This window comes from Taudactylus pleione, unplaced genomic scaffold (assembly GCF_031769625.1).
Source record: "Taudactylus pleione unplaced genomic scaffold, aTauple2 ptg000370l, whole genome shotgun sequence".
Classification (NCBI taxonomy): domain Eukaryota; kingdom Metazoa; phylum Chordata; class Amphibia; order Anura; family Myobatrachidae; genus Taudactylus; species Taudactylus pleione.
In genome coordinates this window covers 3586495-3601892 of record NW_028284771.1, presented here as the reverse complement: position 1 = coordinate 3601892, position 15398 = coordinate 3586495, and the positions used below count along the sequence as shown (strand labels likewise).

Below are 15398 nucleotides of genomic sequence, written 5' to 3'. Positions count from 1 at the left end.
TTAATGAGAGAGCAGCATACAGTTGTTGTTACAGATTTGTTGGCTGCCCATTCATGCTGCAAATCTCCCATCCACCAAGTCCCAAAGGTGCTATATTGGATTGAGATTTGGTGACACCGGGGCCATTGGAGTACACTTAACTTGTCACATTCATGGAACCAGCTTAGATTACCTGTGCTTCATGATATGGCACATTATCCTACTGGATCTAGTCATTAGAAGATGCTTGGACTGTGGTCATAAAGGGATGATGCACAATCCACAAGGCAGGATGGATTCATGGTTACAATCTTAAATGGTGCTCCAACCAATCAGCTCCTAACTGTCATTTTTCAAACACAGCCTGTAAAATCACAGTTAGGAGCTGATTGGTTGGAGCACCATTTAAGATTAGTAACAAGTGATAACAAGCATATCACTCATTATTAAATGGGGCCCTAAATTGTAATCCGTCCAACAGTATGATGCAGCAGCAGTTGAGATTTGTCAAACCAGGGAACATTTTTCCAAACTTCAGCTGTCAAGTTTTAATGAACATTTGCCATCCGCTATAAGGTTCGACTTTCTGTGTGTACAAAGATGCCCTTCAGCATACTGCTGCCATAACGCATGGTTATTTGAGCTACTACCTTCCTGTCAGCTCGAAACTAACCTGGCCATTCTCCTCTGATCTGTCGCTCAGAAGGTAGTTTCATCCACATTTATTGTATGAGAAAATCCTAGGAAATCATCAGTTTCTAAAGTACACTAACGCCTTGCAGCAACTATCATTCCTCGCTAGTCACTTGGATCACAATTCTTCTCTGTTCTGGTATTGGGTGTTTTTATGCATGCCGACACTTTATTGGCTGAGTAGATATTTGCATTATCCAGCAGGTGTACCTAATAAAGTGGCCACCGAGTGTGTGTGTGTGTGTGTGTGTGTGAGTGTGTGTGTGTGTGTGTGTGTGTGTGTGTAGCGCTATTCAAGTGACTTGTATTGCCACCTGGTGACAAAATGTGTAACTAACCATTATTTCTTCAATAAATGGCAAGCGCATCCACTGAAGTACCTGGTGTCCAAACCTCTCATCATTAGAGTACTCTGGAGCGAGTTCTGAGACTCCTAAGTAGTGAGAGAAATAAGATGATATACTGTGTATGTTATTAATTTTAATGATTATATCATCTCTAGCTCTTTAGTGATTTCATTGATCACTTCTTATAACTGTATTTTAGAAGCTCCAGGAAGAAAATTACAAGCTTAAACAAGAACTTGAAGATTTGAGGTATGTGAAGTCTGTATTTTTGTAAAGTGATGTCAACTTAAAAAAAGAAATGTACAGCATTATAGGGATTTGCCACCACCTGCTTCCTTTTTATATGGTAAATGTATTAATGTTTACTGACACCTAGTTTGCAGTAGTGGTCAGTGTTCCCTATTTTTGTGTTGGCCCAAATTGCCTTTAGTAAGTGGAACAGCACATGTAGCCCAGAGCAATGCAGGGGGCATGTGTGGCTAATTGTGTGTACAAATGCTGTGACAACTGGATTTACCCTGATTCCTTTTTTTTCACTGTTTGCATCTATAAAGGTAACCCCACTTTAGCTAACAATTATAATTTATGTAATATGCTTTCTCATCCTTGTTTCTGTTAAATGTTTAATTTATGTTTGTCTACTTAATATGTCAAAACTGTAGAAGTTACTTTAAATAGGGTGCTGATGCTGTTTACAGTAAGAGACATTTGATGTTTTTGTCAGTGATTTGCTAATGGGGGGCATCCACTAGACGATAAAGTTGAACGATAATGATAAAATTGTTCGATAATATTTTAAACATCGTTTGAACATCGTGCAGTAATTGTTTCTAACGATGTACGATGCGCGCTCCCGCTGGTCGTTTGATCGTCTCCTCCATCGACTGAACATGCAGGTCAATTTCACTTGATTGCTTACAAATCGTTTACACATCGTTTACACATCATTCACGCTGAACGATCAAACGATGAACCACTATCTGCCCACTATAGCTGAAAGCTCTCAATCACAGATTCAAACAACATAGTTTATCGTTAGATCTTTTGCAAATCGTTTGCAAATCTTTTGCAAATCTTTTGCACATTGTTCAGAGTGGAAGAACAAATTTCAGAGGAAACTTCAAGGGAAAATCGTTAAGAGGTTGGACAGGGATAAAATCGTCTAGTGGATGCCCCCCATAAGAAGTTTGAAAGATGGAGGGTGGAGGATTTACAGGAGGTTATCACCTGATTAAGTTATGCTTCAGCCATGGGGGACACTGGAGAAACCATGGATATAGCTGGTGCTGGAGGAGGAGCCTGGACACTAAAAATTTAACTTTAAGACAGCTCAAGCTCCTCCTCCTCTATGCTCTGCCCCAAGCCCAGGACACACAGGTATTTCTAGTGCCCAAAGATTATAGTTGTACTTCTATAAGTCTCTATTAGTACATTATTATTGTTATCAATTCTGCCTGGTATCGTTTGTCAGTTTAATTAACTGTCAGCCAAGTCTTAAGTTAGACTGCATTTCTGTGTTGGTGTAAAATAACTATTGATTTACAAAAAAACGCTGCCAATTTTTTCATGTGTTAGTGTTAATAATACTGTTAGCTTACACTGCGTTTTATTTTTGCCATTCACATTTATCTGCACAGCCTCCCTCACTAGCCAATCAGGTAACCTGTGTGTGTTATCTTTTCATATTAAAGATAAGAGAATGATATCTGCTATAGGAAATTCCTCCCAGAGCTGTCCAGATGCTGCTACTGCCCAAAAGTCCCTTTCTTGCAAAAACTGTCAAGCCAAAATAGTTGGTTCTCTGGGCAAGGACATGCTCTGTGTTTCCTGTTCCGCTTCTATGCAGCAGTCGAGACCCCAGGTTGCAGACACTATGCCAGAACTAGTGTGGGCTTTCACCCTGTCCCGGGCACTGTTGGAACTAGCCAAGCAATTACACTGTAACTCTTTTTAGAACGTACCCATCAGATCCCAGGGCAGCAGGATTTCCAATACTTCCATTCGGCTTGTTGTTAAGCCTCCCTGGGTCTCACTCCATTCAGGTCTTGGTTCAAATTTTGTCAGTCTTTACAACACATGCTGGACCTACGGCTTTCAACGTCTTGCTCAACGTTTCCTGTCTACTTTGCTTCACTCTGAGTACGCATTTGACTCACTAGCTCAGGATGATTTTTAGCAGGACTCAGAGTTACAGATATCATCCCTTCAGGGGGAAGGTCATTCCAGTTAGACTGCCACCCATACACTTGCTGCACAGGCTACTGGGGAGGGGAGCAAGACCCACAACCAGCAGGACCTCCAGCCAGATGATAAACATAAAATGGAAGCTGCTCAAATCAAATCAATTTGGCCAGATGTCAGTGATGGTTGTTCAGTGTAAATGAACAACCATCATCTGCAGATATATCTTTCAGTCGATCTGCAGATACATCTTTCAGGTGTGAACCCATCTTTAAATTCTAGCCTTCTTCGGCCAGTCTTTGCTTCGGCACTGGCTGCTAGGCGGCACTCTGACTCCGCACATGGCAGGCCGATATGGAATCCAGAAAGGCCCTTGAATCTCTACATTTCAATGGTGGGGTACTTTTTGGGCCTGAACTGGACAAAATTTTTTGCTTCAGCGGCAGCCTCTGTCTGTTTTCTTGCCATCCATGGTTCCTAAGCCGAAGCTTCACATGCTTCGGTCCTTTTGTTCTCAAGGATGGCCCAGGTTCCAGCCCTACTTCTGAGGACAAGACTGTTCCTCCTGTGGTGAAATTGCCAAGTGTCAGGTTGCGGCCTAGGATCGACCGTTACTCACCTTTGCGCCAGCTTCCCCTGATCTCCCGTGGGGTCAGACATCAGGTGCAGCGCAGGGTACGTGCTGAGTATTCTACCTGGTGCCATGTGAACTGCCTTGGACTGGTTCGTGCCTGGTTTCTGCGGTTGCCGTCATGGATGTGGTCATGACAGTTTGCATCACCTGACGACTCCATACACAATGGTAGCATGACGGTGGTCAGCTGAAGCTGTCCACCAATGATCTGCTACTTCAGGGGATAAAGCCAGACTGCGGACCACAGGAAGTTGCCTGAGCAATGTTGTCGTTTTGTAATGTCTGCTGATACTACTTTGTTCCAGGTCTGTCCTTGTGTTACTCCTGTTATTACCTGTGCTGACTCTTGTGCTCCACTGTGTTCAGAATATCTCTCCTGTGCTTGCAACAATTACCGAATCATTGTGCTCCAGTGTGTTCAGAATATCTCTTCTGTGTTGCAGCAATTACCAAATCATTTTGCTACAGTGTGTTCAGAATATCTGTGTTGCAGCAATTACCAAATTATTGTGCTCCAGTGTGTTCAGAATCTCTCCTGTGTTGCAGCAATTTCCCAAGCATTGTGCTAAAGCGTGTTCAGAGCAATTGTTAAATTTGCTGTCACTACAGTATCCAGCCACAGTACCACTGTCACTAGTGTCCAGCCTCAGTTCTGCTGTCACTACAGCGTCCAGCCACCGTACCGCTGTCACTACAGCATCTAGCTACAGTACCACTGTCACTACAGTGTCCAACCTCAGTTCTGCTGTCACTACAGCATCCAGCCTCAGTACCGCTGTTACTACAGCATCCAGCCGCAGTACCACTGTCACCACAGTGTCCAGTCTCTGTACTGCTGTCACTACAGCATCCAGCCTCAGTACCGGTCACTACAACTTCCAGCCTCAGTACCACTGTCACTACAGCATTCAATCCTCAGTTCCATTGTGCTTCCTTGTGTAAACATTGGAAGCTATACAGAGGTATAGCATATTTCTGCAAGAAACATCCACTAGGGCCACCGTATCAGGATTCTCTTCTGTTCACCTGATCAAAAGACCGCGACCTGCCAGCTGGGTGCAGCTAAACCCATATCCCGCTTGGAGGTTTCACTGGAGAACACCTCCCAGCTGGTTAGACTCTGCACCTTTGGTCAGGTCTCGCCAACGTCTGGTACTCGTGGATGAGGAGAGCTTGTGTACAGGCCCCATGTATCAGACTTCCTCTTAGCCCTGAACCTCAGCTTGCACCCCTCAGCAGGGGATTCCATACAGCCGGTCGTGACACCAAGGTTAGACCATTCTGAACAGGTCACAAGGCTACTCCCAAACCTGCGAAAATAAGTCTGCACATCTGGCTGAACTTGCACCTGGGGACTTCTACGATGGGAGGCAGTCTTCAGTTGTTTTGTGAAGAGTGGTGGAAGACGATAGTGGACTCTTGTGTTCGAGGTATTGTTAAAAGGGGATACGTCCTGACCGTCCGGGAGTTTCCTCCCAAACAGTTTTTCACCACAGGTCTACCTCATACCCTTCCAAAACTCGGGCCTTACTGACTTTGGAGTAATTTCCCCTGTGCCTCTACATCAAAGAGGAACCAGTTCAAGAGTACAAACTCTTCCTCCTAGGAAAGTCAGATGGGTCCTTCCATCCCATACCATACCTAATATACCTGAATGTTCATCTCAAGGTTCCCAAGTTAAAAATGGAGTCACTCAGGTCCATTATGTACTCTCTGGAACCTGGGCATTTTCTGGTGTTACTGGATGTTACTTACACATTCCGATCTGGGAGGGCATCAGAGTTTTCTACGCTTTGCGGCTTAGGGGGACCCAGGTAATGCCTTATCTGGGCGATTTTCTTATTGCAGCCCAGTCAGCAAACATTCTACAGGAACATCTGAAACTAATTATTCAAACCCTTCAGTCCCATGGGTGGCTTCTCAATTGGCGCAAGTTCAGACTCATGCCGTCACAGTGAATGAAAGACTTGGGGACCCTCTTTGACTCTCTGGCCCAGAGGTTTTTTTCTCTCTTGGGACAACATTGTTTCCCTCCAGACCCCTAATTACGAGTGTCGATGGCAAAATGGTTTCCACCTTCAACATGGTTGAGTTTGCACAGTTCAATTCCAGAGTTTTCCAGATGGCCAGGTGGAAAGGAGCTCACAATCAAATAAAGTCCCAGTTTCTAAGATTTTCCCCAGAGACCCGTCTCTTCCTCCTGCGGTGGCTTCACACCTGTCACTTGGAAAAGGATTGTCCTTTCCTCATTTAGGAGTAGACTTTCCTTACAACAGATGCCTCAGGGGTTGTGGTGTGGTCACTCTTACAACAATCTTCCAGGGCCACTGAATGACAAAGGAGTTCTGGCTCCCCATCAACATCTTGGAACTTTGAGATATTTACAGAGCCTTGTGTCAGGTAAGACACCCTCTCCAAATTCGTACAATGAAGGTTGCTCTGACAATGCCAAGGCTGTCGCCTACATCAATCATCAAGGCAGCGCAGTGAGTCTCCATGCCATGTGCTAGGTGCGAAGGATTCTCTGGTAGGCTGAATGGCTCCTACCAGCTCTGGCTACGCTGTCAGGATATTCATCCTGAAGAATGGTCTCTCCACCCGGAGGTCTTTCAACAGTTAATGGACGGCTGGGACCATACATCAATAGATCTGATGACATCCTGTCTGAACCACAAGCTTGTTTGTTATTGCTCCAGGACTCAGGATTTAGTAGATGTTTTGTCAGTCCCTTGAATCTACCCCTACTGTATCTTTTCCCCCCGATGCCTCTTCTGGTTCAGATTATCTGCAAGCTAAAGCAAGAAGGCGGAACAGCCATGCTGGTTGCTCCAGATTGGCCACACAGGGCGCGGTATGCCAACCTCAAGCACATGTAGGTGGCTCCCCCTTATAGTCTGAATCTCAAACCAATTATTGTCTCACAAGGCCCTTTCCTGCACGGGGATCAGGATCTTCCTTGACTGGCTTTGATGTGGTGGCTGTTGAGACAGCCCTCTTGAAAGCTAGAGAGTTCTCAGATGCTGTTTTCCAGACTATGCTCTTTGTCTGGAAGCCAGTTTTGGCCAAGGCGTACCACAGAGTGTGGAAGGCCTACCTCTCCTGGTGTGCTCTTCAGAAACATCTTTTCTTCAAGCTGGGTTGGATATGGGTCTCCGTTTTGACACTTTGTTTATTTTTTTCAGAAACGTATAGCGGTCCTGCCGGCTGTACATACTTTTCTGCAAGGGGTACTTCTCATCCATCCCCTCTTTGTTCCACCGGTTGCATACCTAGGATTTGGTATTGGTCCTCAGGGCTCTTTAACAGCCCACCTAGACTCAGTGAATCTTAGATGCTTTTCCTTCTGATTATATCCTTGGCCTGATGGTTCTCTAAGTTAAGTGCTTTTGCTCACAGGTTTCTGTTCCTGATTTTTCACCCTGACTGGTCTTTCTTCAGATAGTAGTTTCTCATTTTCATATTAATCAGGAGATTGTGGTCCCATGCTTTTTTGTAGAAGATCAAATGGACTCTTACAATCTTTGGATGTAGTACGGGCTCTACTCATTTATGTTGACAGGTATCAGGCAATTCGTCACACACTCTTTCAAGGAGGTAATTTGTCAAGCTTACCCTTCAGTTAACCTTCCAGTTCCAGACTCTGTTAGGGCCCACTTGACCAGGTCGGTGGGGACCTTCTGGGCATCTGGGCCTGGTGCTTCAGCAGAGCAACTTTGCAAGGTTGCCACCTGATTCTCAATATACACCTTCATAAATGTTCTCGCTTTGAAACCTTTGCCCCCAGGGACTCTGGTTTTAGATGAAGGGTTGTATGCACAGCTCAGCATCGTTCCCGCCCTTAGTGGACAGCTTTGGAACATCCCCATGTTTCCCCCATGGCTGATAGAAAAAACAAAATTTTGGTTCTTAGCTGATAAATCTGTTTCTGAGGCCATGGGGGACACTGGACACTCCTGTACGCTCTCATCTTTGCTTGGGGATTGTGTTTTGGTTTGTGGAGTTCAGCTAACCCTCATGTTTGTGTGTGTGTTTTGTCCCCCCCTCCTCTCTCCTCTACTGTCTTTTGAGCATTTGCTAGTAAACTGCCTACCTTGGGCAGGCTACAGGGGAGGAGCCTGAGCTGTCTCATGGTTAACTTTTTAGTGCCCTCCATCACCAGCTATACTAATGATTTCCCCAGTGTCCCCCATTGTCACAGAGAGACAGATTGGTAAGAACCAAAATCTTGTTTTTAGCCAGAGAATACAAGTAATGGTTGGCTTGGTCGCATAAATAAACATATACTGGCCTCTGACACTAAGCGATCCACGACCTTTAAAGTGTAACCTGGTCAGCAGATATCAGCCTTTTTTTCCCCTGTTGATTAGTATTTCAGAAGGCAGAGAAATATAACATACAGTCAGAATCCAACAATACGGTAAAACAAAGTGTCTAGGCACGGTCACAAATTTTTTTGGGTGGGAACAAAGACCAGGAATAAGAGAACATGGAGGATTCCCGCAAATATGGATATATTTGTGCAAATATATTTCCATAGGAAAACACTATGTAAGATCAACCCTTTAATATATTAATAAAAAAAACCTTGTGTGAGGAGATAAAAACATTACTGCTTGATATATTGGTCAGCAGTCGATAAACAACCACTGATGAAAAAATAGGGCAATGGGAAGGAAGGGTGAAGGGGGAGGGGGCGATTATTTACAACCTAAAAATTATGTGACCCAGGCACTGCCCGCAGAGAAGTCAGAGCAGCTGTACAAGGGAAGGTTTTTGCCCCCTAGCCTCAGTTAAAGATGCACTAGATTGCAATAGGATTATATAACTCAAATATTGTGCGGCTTGATGATAAAATTAGGTTTAATCAAGCATATTAAAACATAGAAATATGTGTCTCCAATAGCAGTCAGTACATACAAAATATAATTCATGAAAATGTATAAGAATGAGCAACCTGACGACAATATGACTGACCAAAATTTAATTTCTAAGAGACCATGAAATTGAGATGACCCAAACACTGATAGACCTGCCGTAAAGAAATGGGCATACATTGAATAATGGTATACTGGATGTGTACATCCAATCGGATATGTAGTATAGCAGTTTATTTGTATATTAATAGTAAGCGGAGATGGTGAATCCAAACAGTCTTTTAGCAAAAAGTCCTCACAGTAATTGGTGGCCGTTGGTGTCCTTTTACTGAGAATAAAGTTGGAAATCCTGCACTGGTCCGGATAAATGATGGCATAAAATCCAATTTGAATCAGATTTGAGGTAGGCTTAATGCATTTTGCTGAAGTATCCACCCTCCGCTTTCTCAGAAGGAGAGGGCGAGTATATATAAAAATAGTGTTGTCATCAATGGATCCATTAATCCATTTAAACTCTCATTCAGATGTTTTCCAATTTTGAAGATAAAACTCGACCAATGTGAGTGTTTAAAAACATTTTGAGTGTAAAAGCATGCGAGTTTGCATGTTCTCGGACTCTTATTACATTGACCGAGTTTAAAAAGTGTGAGAGTTTGCTGGCCAGGGTCTGTGGTCTGTGTCAGTGGACGCAGATTCCTGACCTTTTGCGTGACCAGGCACTGGCCAGGCTGCGGGAAGCTTCAGCTCCTGCAGCCTGACCAAAGGAGCAACCATCGTAACTTGATACATTCAAACTGTGGCAGACAGCATAATCATTCCACAATCTTTGATCTTTGCAAAGCTTAGCATATGGAGATTACAAACCGCAAGGAAGATTGATCGCAACCACACAGTGCCACCATGTGGGAGGGACCCCTTCTTTCCGGGAACGGGACTCCAGTCCCGGTATTTCTCCCACTGATGGCAGCCCTGCTAAATATGTTCTTCAATGTTGGTCTGCAGAGTGATTTCAGGGGGTGATTCAGCTGCGGATGCAGTGACGGGGATCATGCAGATTCCCGATTATTGGGAATCTGCGCATGCGTCTTACCCGTACTACGCATGCAGTCCGGCAGCAGACTGTTAGTGATTGATAGTCTGCTGCAATTTCTGGGTGGGGAGCGAGCAACGGAGTTGTGTCGTCACCTTTGTGTAGTAGAGAGGCCAGGATCTCCATCCGCTGACAGCGGCTGCCGTCTTGGGTGACTCCATTCTTACTTTGACACTGTGCTAGAGTCTCCAGCAGGTGTGCCAACATAAAACTCTTCCAGGGAGCCCCACGGAGATTGCATACGGGTCCCTTCCACTCATAAAACCCCACTGTCACTATGCCAATGCAAATCAGCTGAAAAAGTAGACCCAATGTGTTTGTTTTTTAAATTGAGTTTATTTATGAAAATTTTTGTTTCTATAATAAAAAAAACAAAACCAATACAATAATCAAAATCCCCCCACCCCCAATAAACAACAAAAAAAAAACCCAAACATTTATAATATACAGCCATTGTCATATAAACCCATGAAAATAGAATCATAATTAATATATCTGCGCAATAATTCTCAACCATCAAAAACAGTAGTAAAATTACATATAAAGGTTTAGAATACCAAAACATTATCGTGTCAATCCATCAGCGTCCGAAGTTCCACTCCCTCCAACAACATAAACGGAAGAAGCAATCCATGGGCCCCAAATATGATCATATTTGTGAATACAATTTCGCTTAGTATACAAAAATCTTTCATGCCCCACAACTTCATTCATCAGCCCAGACCACTCAGCAAAAGTAGGGCCCCTAGATGCCATCCAAGTGCGGGCAATACAAACCTTTGCCAGGGTCAATGCATTAATTATGTATTGGCCCGTTAAGTGATTAACCCTATCCAAGAGACCCAAACCAAAAATACACATATTAGGGAATAAAAGGGGAATTCCTCCTCCTGTTCTAGTGAGACAATTGGTAACTCGGGATCAAAACACTTGGACAGCAGAGCATTCCCAGAGGAGATGCCAGAATGAGCACTGTGGAGTAGAACATTTAGGACAACTGTCAGAGGCACCAGACCCAATGCTACTCAATAAGTATACACCCTGTGTAATAAGAAAAACTAAATCTGTTGAAATCGCACTTCAGAGGTGGCAGACAGAGGGCTATTCAACATTAAAGACCACTCTTCATCCTCTAATGGACCCATTAAAGTCTAAGCGGTGCTAGGGCATCATCTGAGTTTACAGTAAGGAGGTAGGAGTAAATTCTGGAAATCAATCTCTTACCACTAGTTACTTACAACAAGGCCTTAACAGGATCAGGCACAAATTGTGGAGGGCCAGAAGAAAACTGGATGGATAGGGCATGTCTAAGCTGTAAATTAGCGGAAAATCATAGAATTCGAGACCCCAAATTCAGTCTTAAGAGTATCAAAGGTTTTAAAAACTCCATCACTATACAAATGTCCAAGGGAGAAGACCCCCCTCCTGGACCACAAAGAGCTGCCATCAAAAAGTGCTAGTTCTCCAAGAGCGGAAGAATGCCATAAGAACAATTCAGGGTCAATACCCTCCGCCCCCACTAAAGTACGGGCCTGTTTCCACTATGTATGAGCCTGTGTGACCAGTGTGACCCTAGGACAACTTCCATCAAGTAAGAGCTGCAAACAGGAGCATCCTCTAGAAACAGTATGCACCAATAAAATAGGTGGATCCTGGCTCTCCTCACCCAAAACCCATCCCCACAAATGGACTAACTGAGAAGCCAAATAATAAAGGCAGAAATATGGCAGTGCCAAGCCACCCAACCCTCTGGGTCTACATAGAGTCTTCAGTTTAATTCAAGATAGTTTATTTGCCCATACTAAAGAAGACAAGCAACTATCTATCAGTCGAAAAATATGATGACAAATATAAACAGGGGCCTGCTGAAAAACATATAAAAATTTTGGGAGGATTACTATTTTAACCAAATTCACCCGACCTGTAACAGTCAAGGGAAGTTTGTTCCAAACATGCAACTTAGATTTCAGGAAATCAACTTGTGGCTGGACATTTAGTGGGATAAAGTCTGACATAGACGACGTAATCCAAATTCCCAAATATTTAAACCTGGAGGTCCATTCCAAGGGAGTATTCGCAGCCCCAACAGGAGAGGAAGGACCATGAACAGGAAGAATGCAAGATTTACTTCAGTTAATGTGCAGCCCAGAAAACTGTTCAAAAGAATCTACCACGGAGAGGAGGGTGACCAATGACTCAGATGCATCAGACAAGAATAACAGCATGTCATCTGCATAAAGAGCCACCGTGTCGACCCTCTGCTGTTTCCAAATACCCCGTATGCCGGGGTGACTTCTAATAAGACATGCTAAAGGTTCAAGGGCCAGGGCAAAAAGGGTTAGTGAAAGAGGACAGCCCTGTCGTACCTCTAGAGAGGCGAAAATAAGGAGAAACATACCCATTAATGCTGACCCGCCCTAAAGGGGAAGAGTATAATAATTTAACACGGGCTATAAATCTTGGTCCCATCCCAAAATGGAGCAGAAACTCCCAAAGATATTTCCACTCCACAGTATCAAAGGCCTTGGTGGCGTCCAAGGACACCACCACTGCCCCGTCATCAATTGAGTCTGCCAGCTGCAAAATCGAATACAATCTCCTAAGATTCTGTGAGGTAGACTTCCCCAGCATAAAACCTGTCTGATCGGGATGTATCAGCTCACCAATCACCCTATTAAGCCTAACTGCAAGCATCTTAGCCAATATTTTAATATCTGTGGAAAGGAGAGAGATTGGGCGATAAGAGCCAGGATCAAGAGGGTCTTTGCCAGATTTAGAGATCATAACAATAATGGCCTCTGACATAGAATGGTGAAGAGAACCTAGGTCACACAGTTCATTAAAAAGGTCAAGAAATCTAGGGAAAAAGAAAAGGGCATGCTTCTTATAGAGCTCAGTAGGAATCATGTCCACCCCTGGGGCCTTACCCCCTGGAAAAGAAGAAACGGCCACCTCAATTTCCTCTATAGTAAATGGAGAATCAAGGAATGCCTTACTGTCCATGGAAATGGAAGGGAGGGATATATGTCCCAAGTATTCAAGTAACTATTCCAAAGTATAGTGAGCCAGGGAACAATAAAGACTAGCAAAATACTCAAAAAACACATTCGCAATAGCAGGGGTAGAGGAATGCAAATTACCTAAAGAGTACCTAATTGGAGCTATAACTGTAACAGGCCGAACCTCCCTGGAAAAATAAACCAAGAAAGCTCCAGATTTATCCGAATCTGAATAATGACTATGCTTAACAAATAGCAGACGTCTTCTGGACTTACCTAAAAGAAAATCAGAAAATAGTTTAGCTGTCTCCATATAGCAGGATCTAGCAATTGTAGAGCCAGAGGACAGATATTGCTGTTCATGCAGTTTACAACGATTTTCAAGTTCCCCTTCTTTTCTCCTATGAAAAGTTTTGATACTTATCATCCTCCCAATTAACGGACCACGTAGGACAGACTTAAAGGCATCCAACAAAATATCAAAGGAAATGGAACTGGTATTCGCAGAGAGAAAAATCACACCATTGGGATTCCAATTCCGAACTAGCACCCATCAATGTGAGCCAGGAAGGATTGAACTTCCAAAAAGAGTGACCTTTTGGAGCAGCAATATCAATAGCCAGCACTAAAGGGGCATGATCCGACACACCACGAGACCGGTACTCCACCAGCCTGCGGGACTAGCCTCTCGGATATCAGAGCAAGATCAATCCTAGAAAAGGAATGATGAGAGGCTGAAAAGCAAGAGTACCGAGCCAGGCGAGGATGCCGAACCCGCCAAATATCCACCAAACCAAGTTCCTCAACTAAATTGGCAAAAGAATGAGGGGAGGGACCAGACACAACCGAACTCTCACGCCACCTATCCAGAGTAGGGTGTAACACATTATTAAAATCCCCTATACAATTAACCGGGGTATCAGGGGACAAAGAAACAAATTCGGCAGACTTTTTCAGGAATTCACTAGTGTAAGGAGGGGGAATATAAACAGCAAGAATATGTAGTGGAGAGGAGTGAATAGATGCCCGAATAAAGACATATCTACCCAAGGGGTCAATCCTAACATCATCAAGCACAAAACCGAGGGATCTACAGACAAGTACTGACACTTCTCTAGAATACGTGTAATCTGTGGAGAGATAGGCCCAGTCTATCCAAGGTTTATGCAAAGCTAAGACTTTCCCACACACCAAGTGGGTTTCCATTAAACTTATAATATCTGCCTGAGCCTTTTTCATCTGATTCAAAACTAAAGAGCTCTTGACCCGATCATTGAGGCTCCGGACATTCCAGGAGAGATTTTGGAGAGGGGGACCCAAGCTAGAAGACATCATGGGGCAGCCACACACCAGTGGGAGGAGGAGATGCAGACACCTGAAACAGCACAGATGGAGGCACCTGGCGAGACATGGCAGGCACAGCAGAAAAAAGGCACAGTAGAAACTGAAAATATAGAAAATAAAAACATAACAGTATTGAATAAAACACAACAATGGCATAAAATAGAACCAAAAAATAAAATCCCAAACAATAACCCCAAATATTGGCAAAAAATTTAAACATAAAATAAAATCCCATACAATGAACCCCACCCTGTATACCTATCCCAACCTGGTATACCTAAAACCCTAACCTACCAACTGAAAACCCCTGAACCTAATTTCTAAAAAAAAACAAAAAAAAACAACTAACAAACCCTAGTTAATTTTAGGGGTAAAAGAGGGAGAGCAAGTCTTACCTTGGCCGAAAAATAAAGTGTTGTCCAGACCCAAGGCAAAATTACCCACCCCAGCACCCAAAATAACAGACTCGAAAGGTCGCAATAAAACATAAGTACCTCAATATAATAGCAATTTAGAGAGTGCAGTAGAACAAATAAACAGACTAGTAATATCCAAGAACATAGTATTACAGTAGCGTCCAATGAAAAAAGACAGCACTCAAAAAAAAAAATCTAGCACATCCCATGAGACAGCAAGTCCAGGTCAGTCTGGAGGAGCATCACCGCCACGTCCCCTGAGCTTCAGCCACACCGCAGCCTCACAGGGGGAATCAAAGAAATGGGATTGACCATCAGCCACCACATGCAGATGAGCAGGAAACAACATGGCATAGGAAAGGCCTAGATCAATCTGGACAAATTTGAGATCTAGATTTTTGGACATCCATAGAAAAGTCTGGGAACATAGCCACCCGATTTCCATTGTATTCCAAAGGACCACGTAATCTCGCCAGACGAAGAATCGCATCTCTGTCTTTGAAATTCAGGATCTTGGCGATAAAAGTGCGTGGGGGAGCACCAGGAGGAAGAGCCCTGGCAGGAATATGGTGCATCCTTTCCACTGCAAATTGGGCAGTGAAATCCTCTCTGCCAAAGGTGTCCACCAGCCATTTTTCCAGAAACGTCTCCGGATGGGAACCCTCCGCCTTCTCGGGCAAACCAACAAATCGGACGTTGTTTCTGCGAAGTCGGCCCTCAATATCAGAGATTTTAGTGGGACAGGCCACCATCTGGGACTCCAGTGCCAGAAGTCGTCCCACAACCGGAGCAGTGACATCTTCCAAAGTAGAGATGTGGGTCTCTGCCTCACCAATGCGCT

The 15398-nt window shown here is 43.9% G+C and overlaps 1 protein-coding gene across 2 annotated transcripts in view; it reads left to right on the top strand.

Moving 5' to 3' along the window:
- The window catches only part of LOC148508350 (uncharacterized), a 161654-nt gene that overhangs the window by 27881 nt on the left and 118375 nt on the right, over positions 1–15398 (top strand). For both annotated transcript variants that reach the window (XM_088444660.1, XM_088444659.1), the window contains one exon: positions 1219–1268. In XM_088444660.1, the coding sequence (XP_088300786.1) occupies positions 1219–1268 (50 nt within the window). The remainder of the gene's footprint in view (positions 1–1218; positions 1269–15398) is intronic.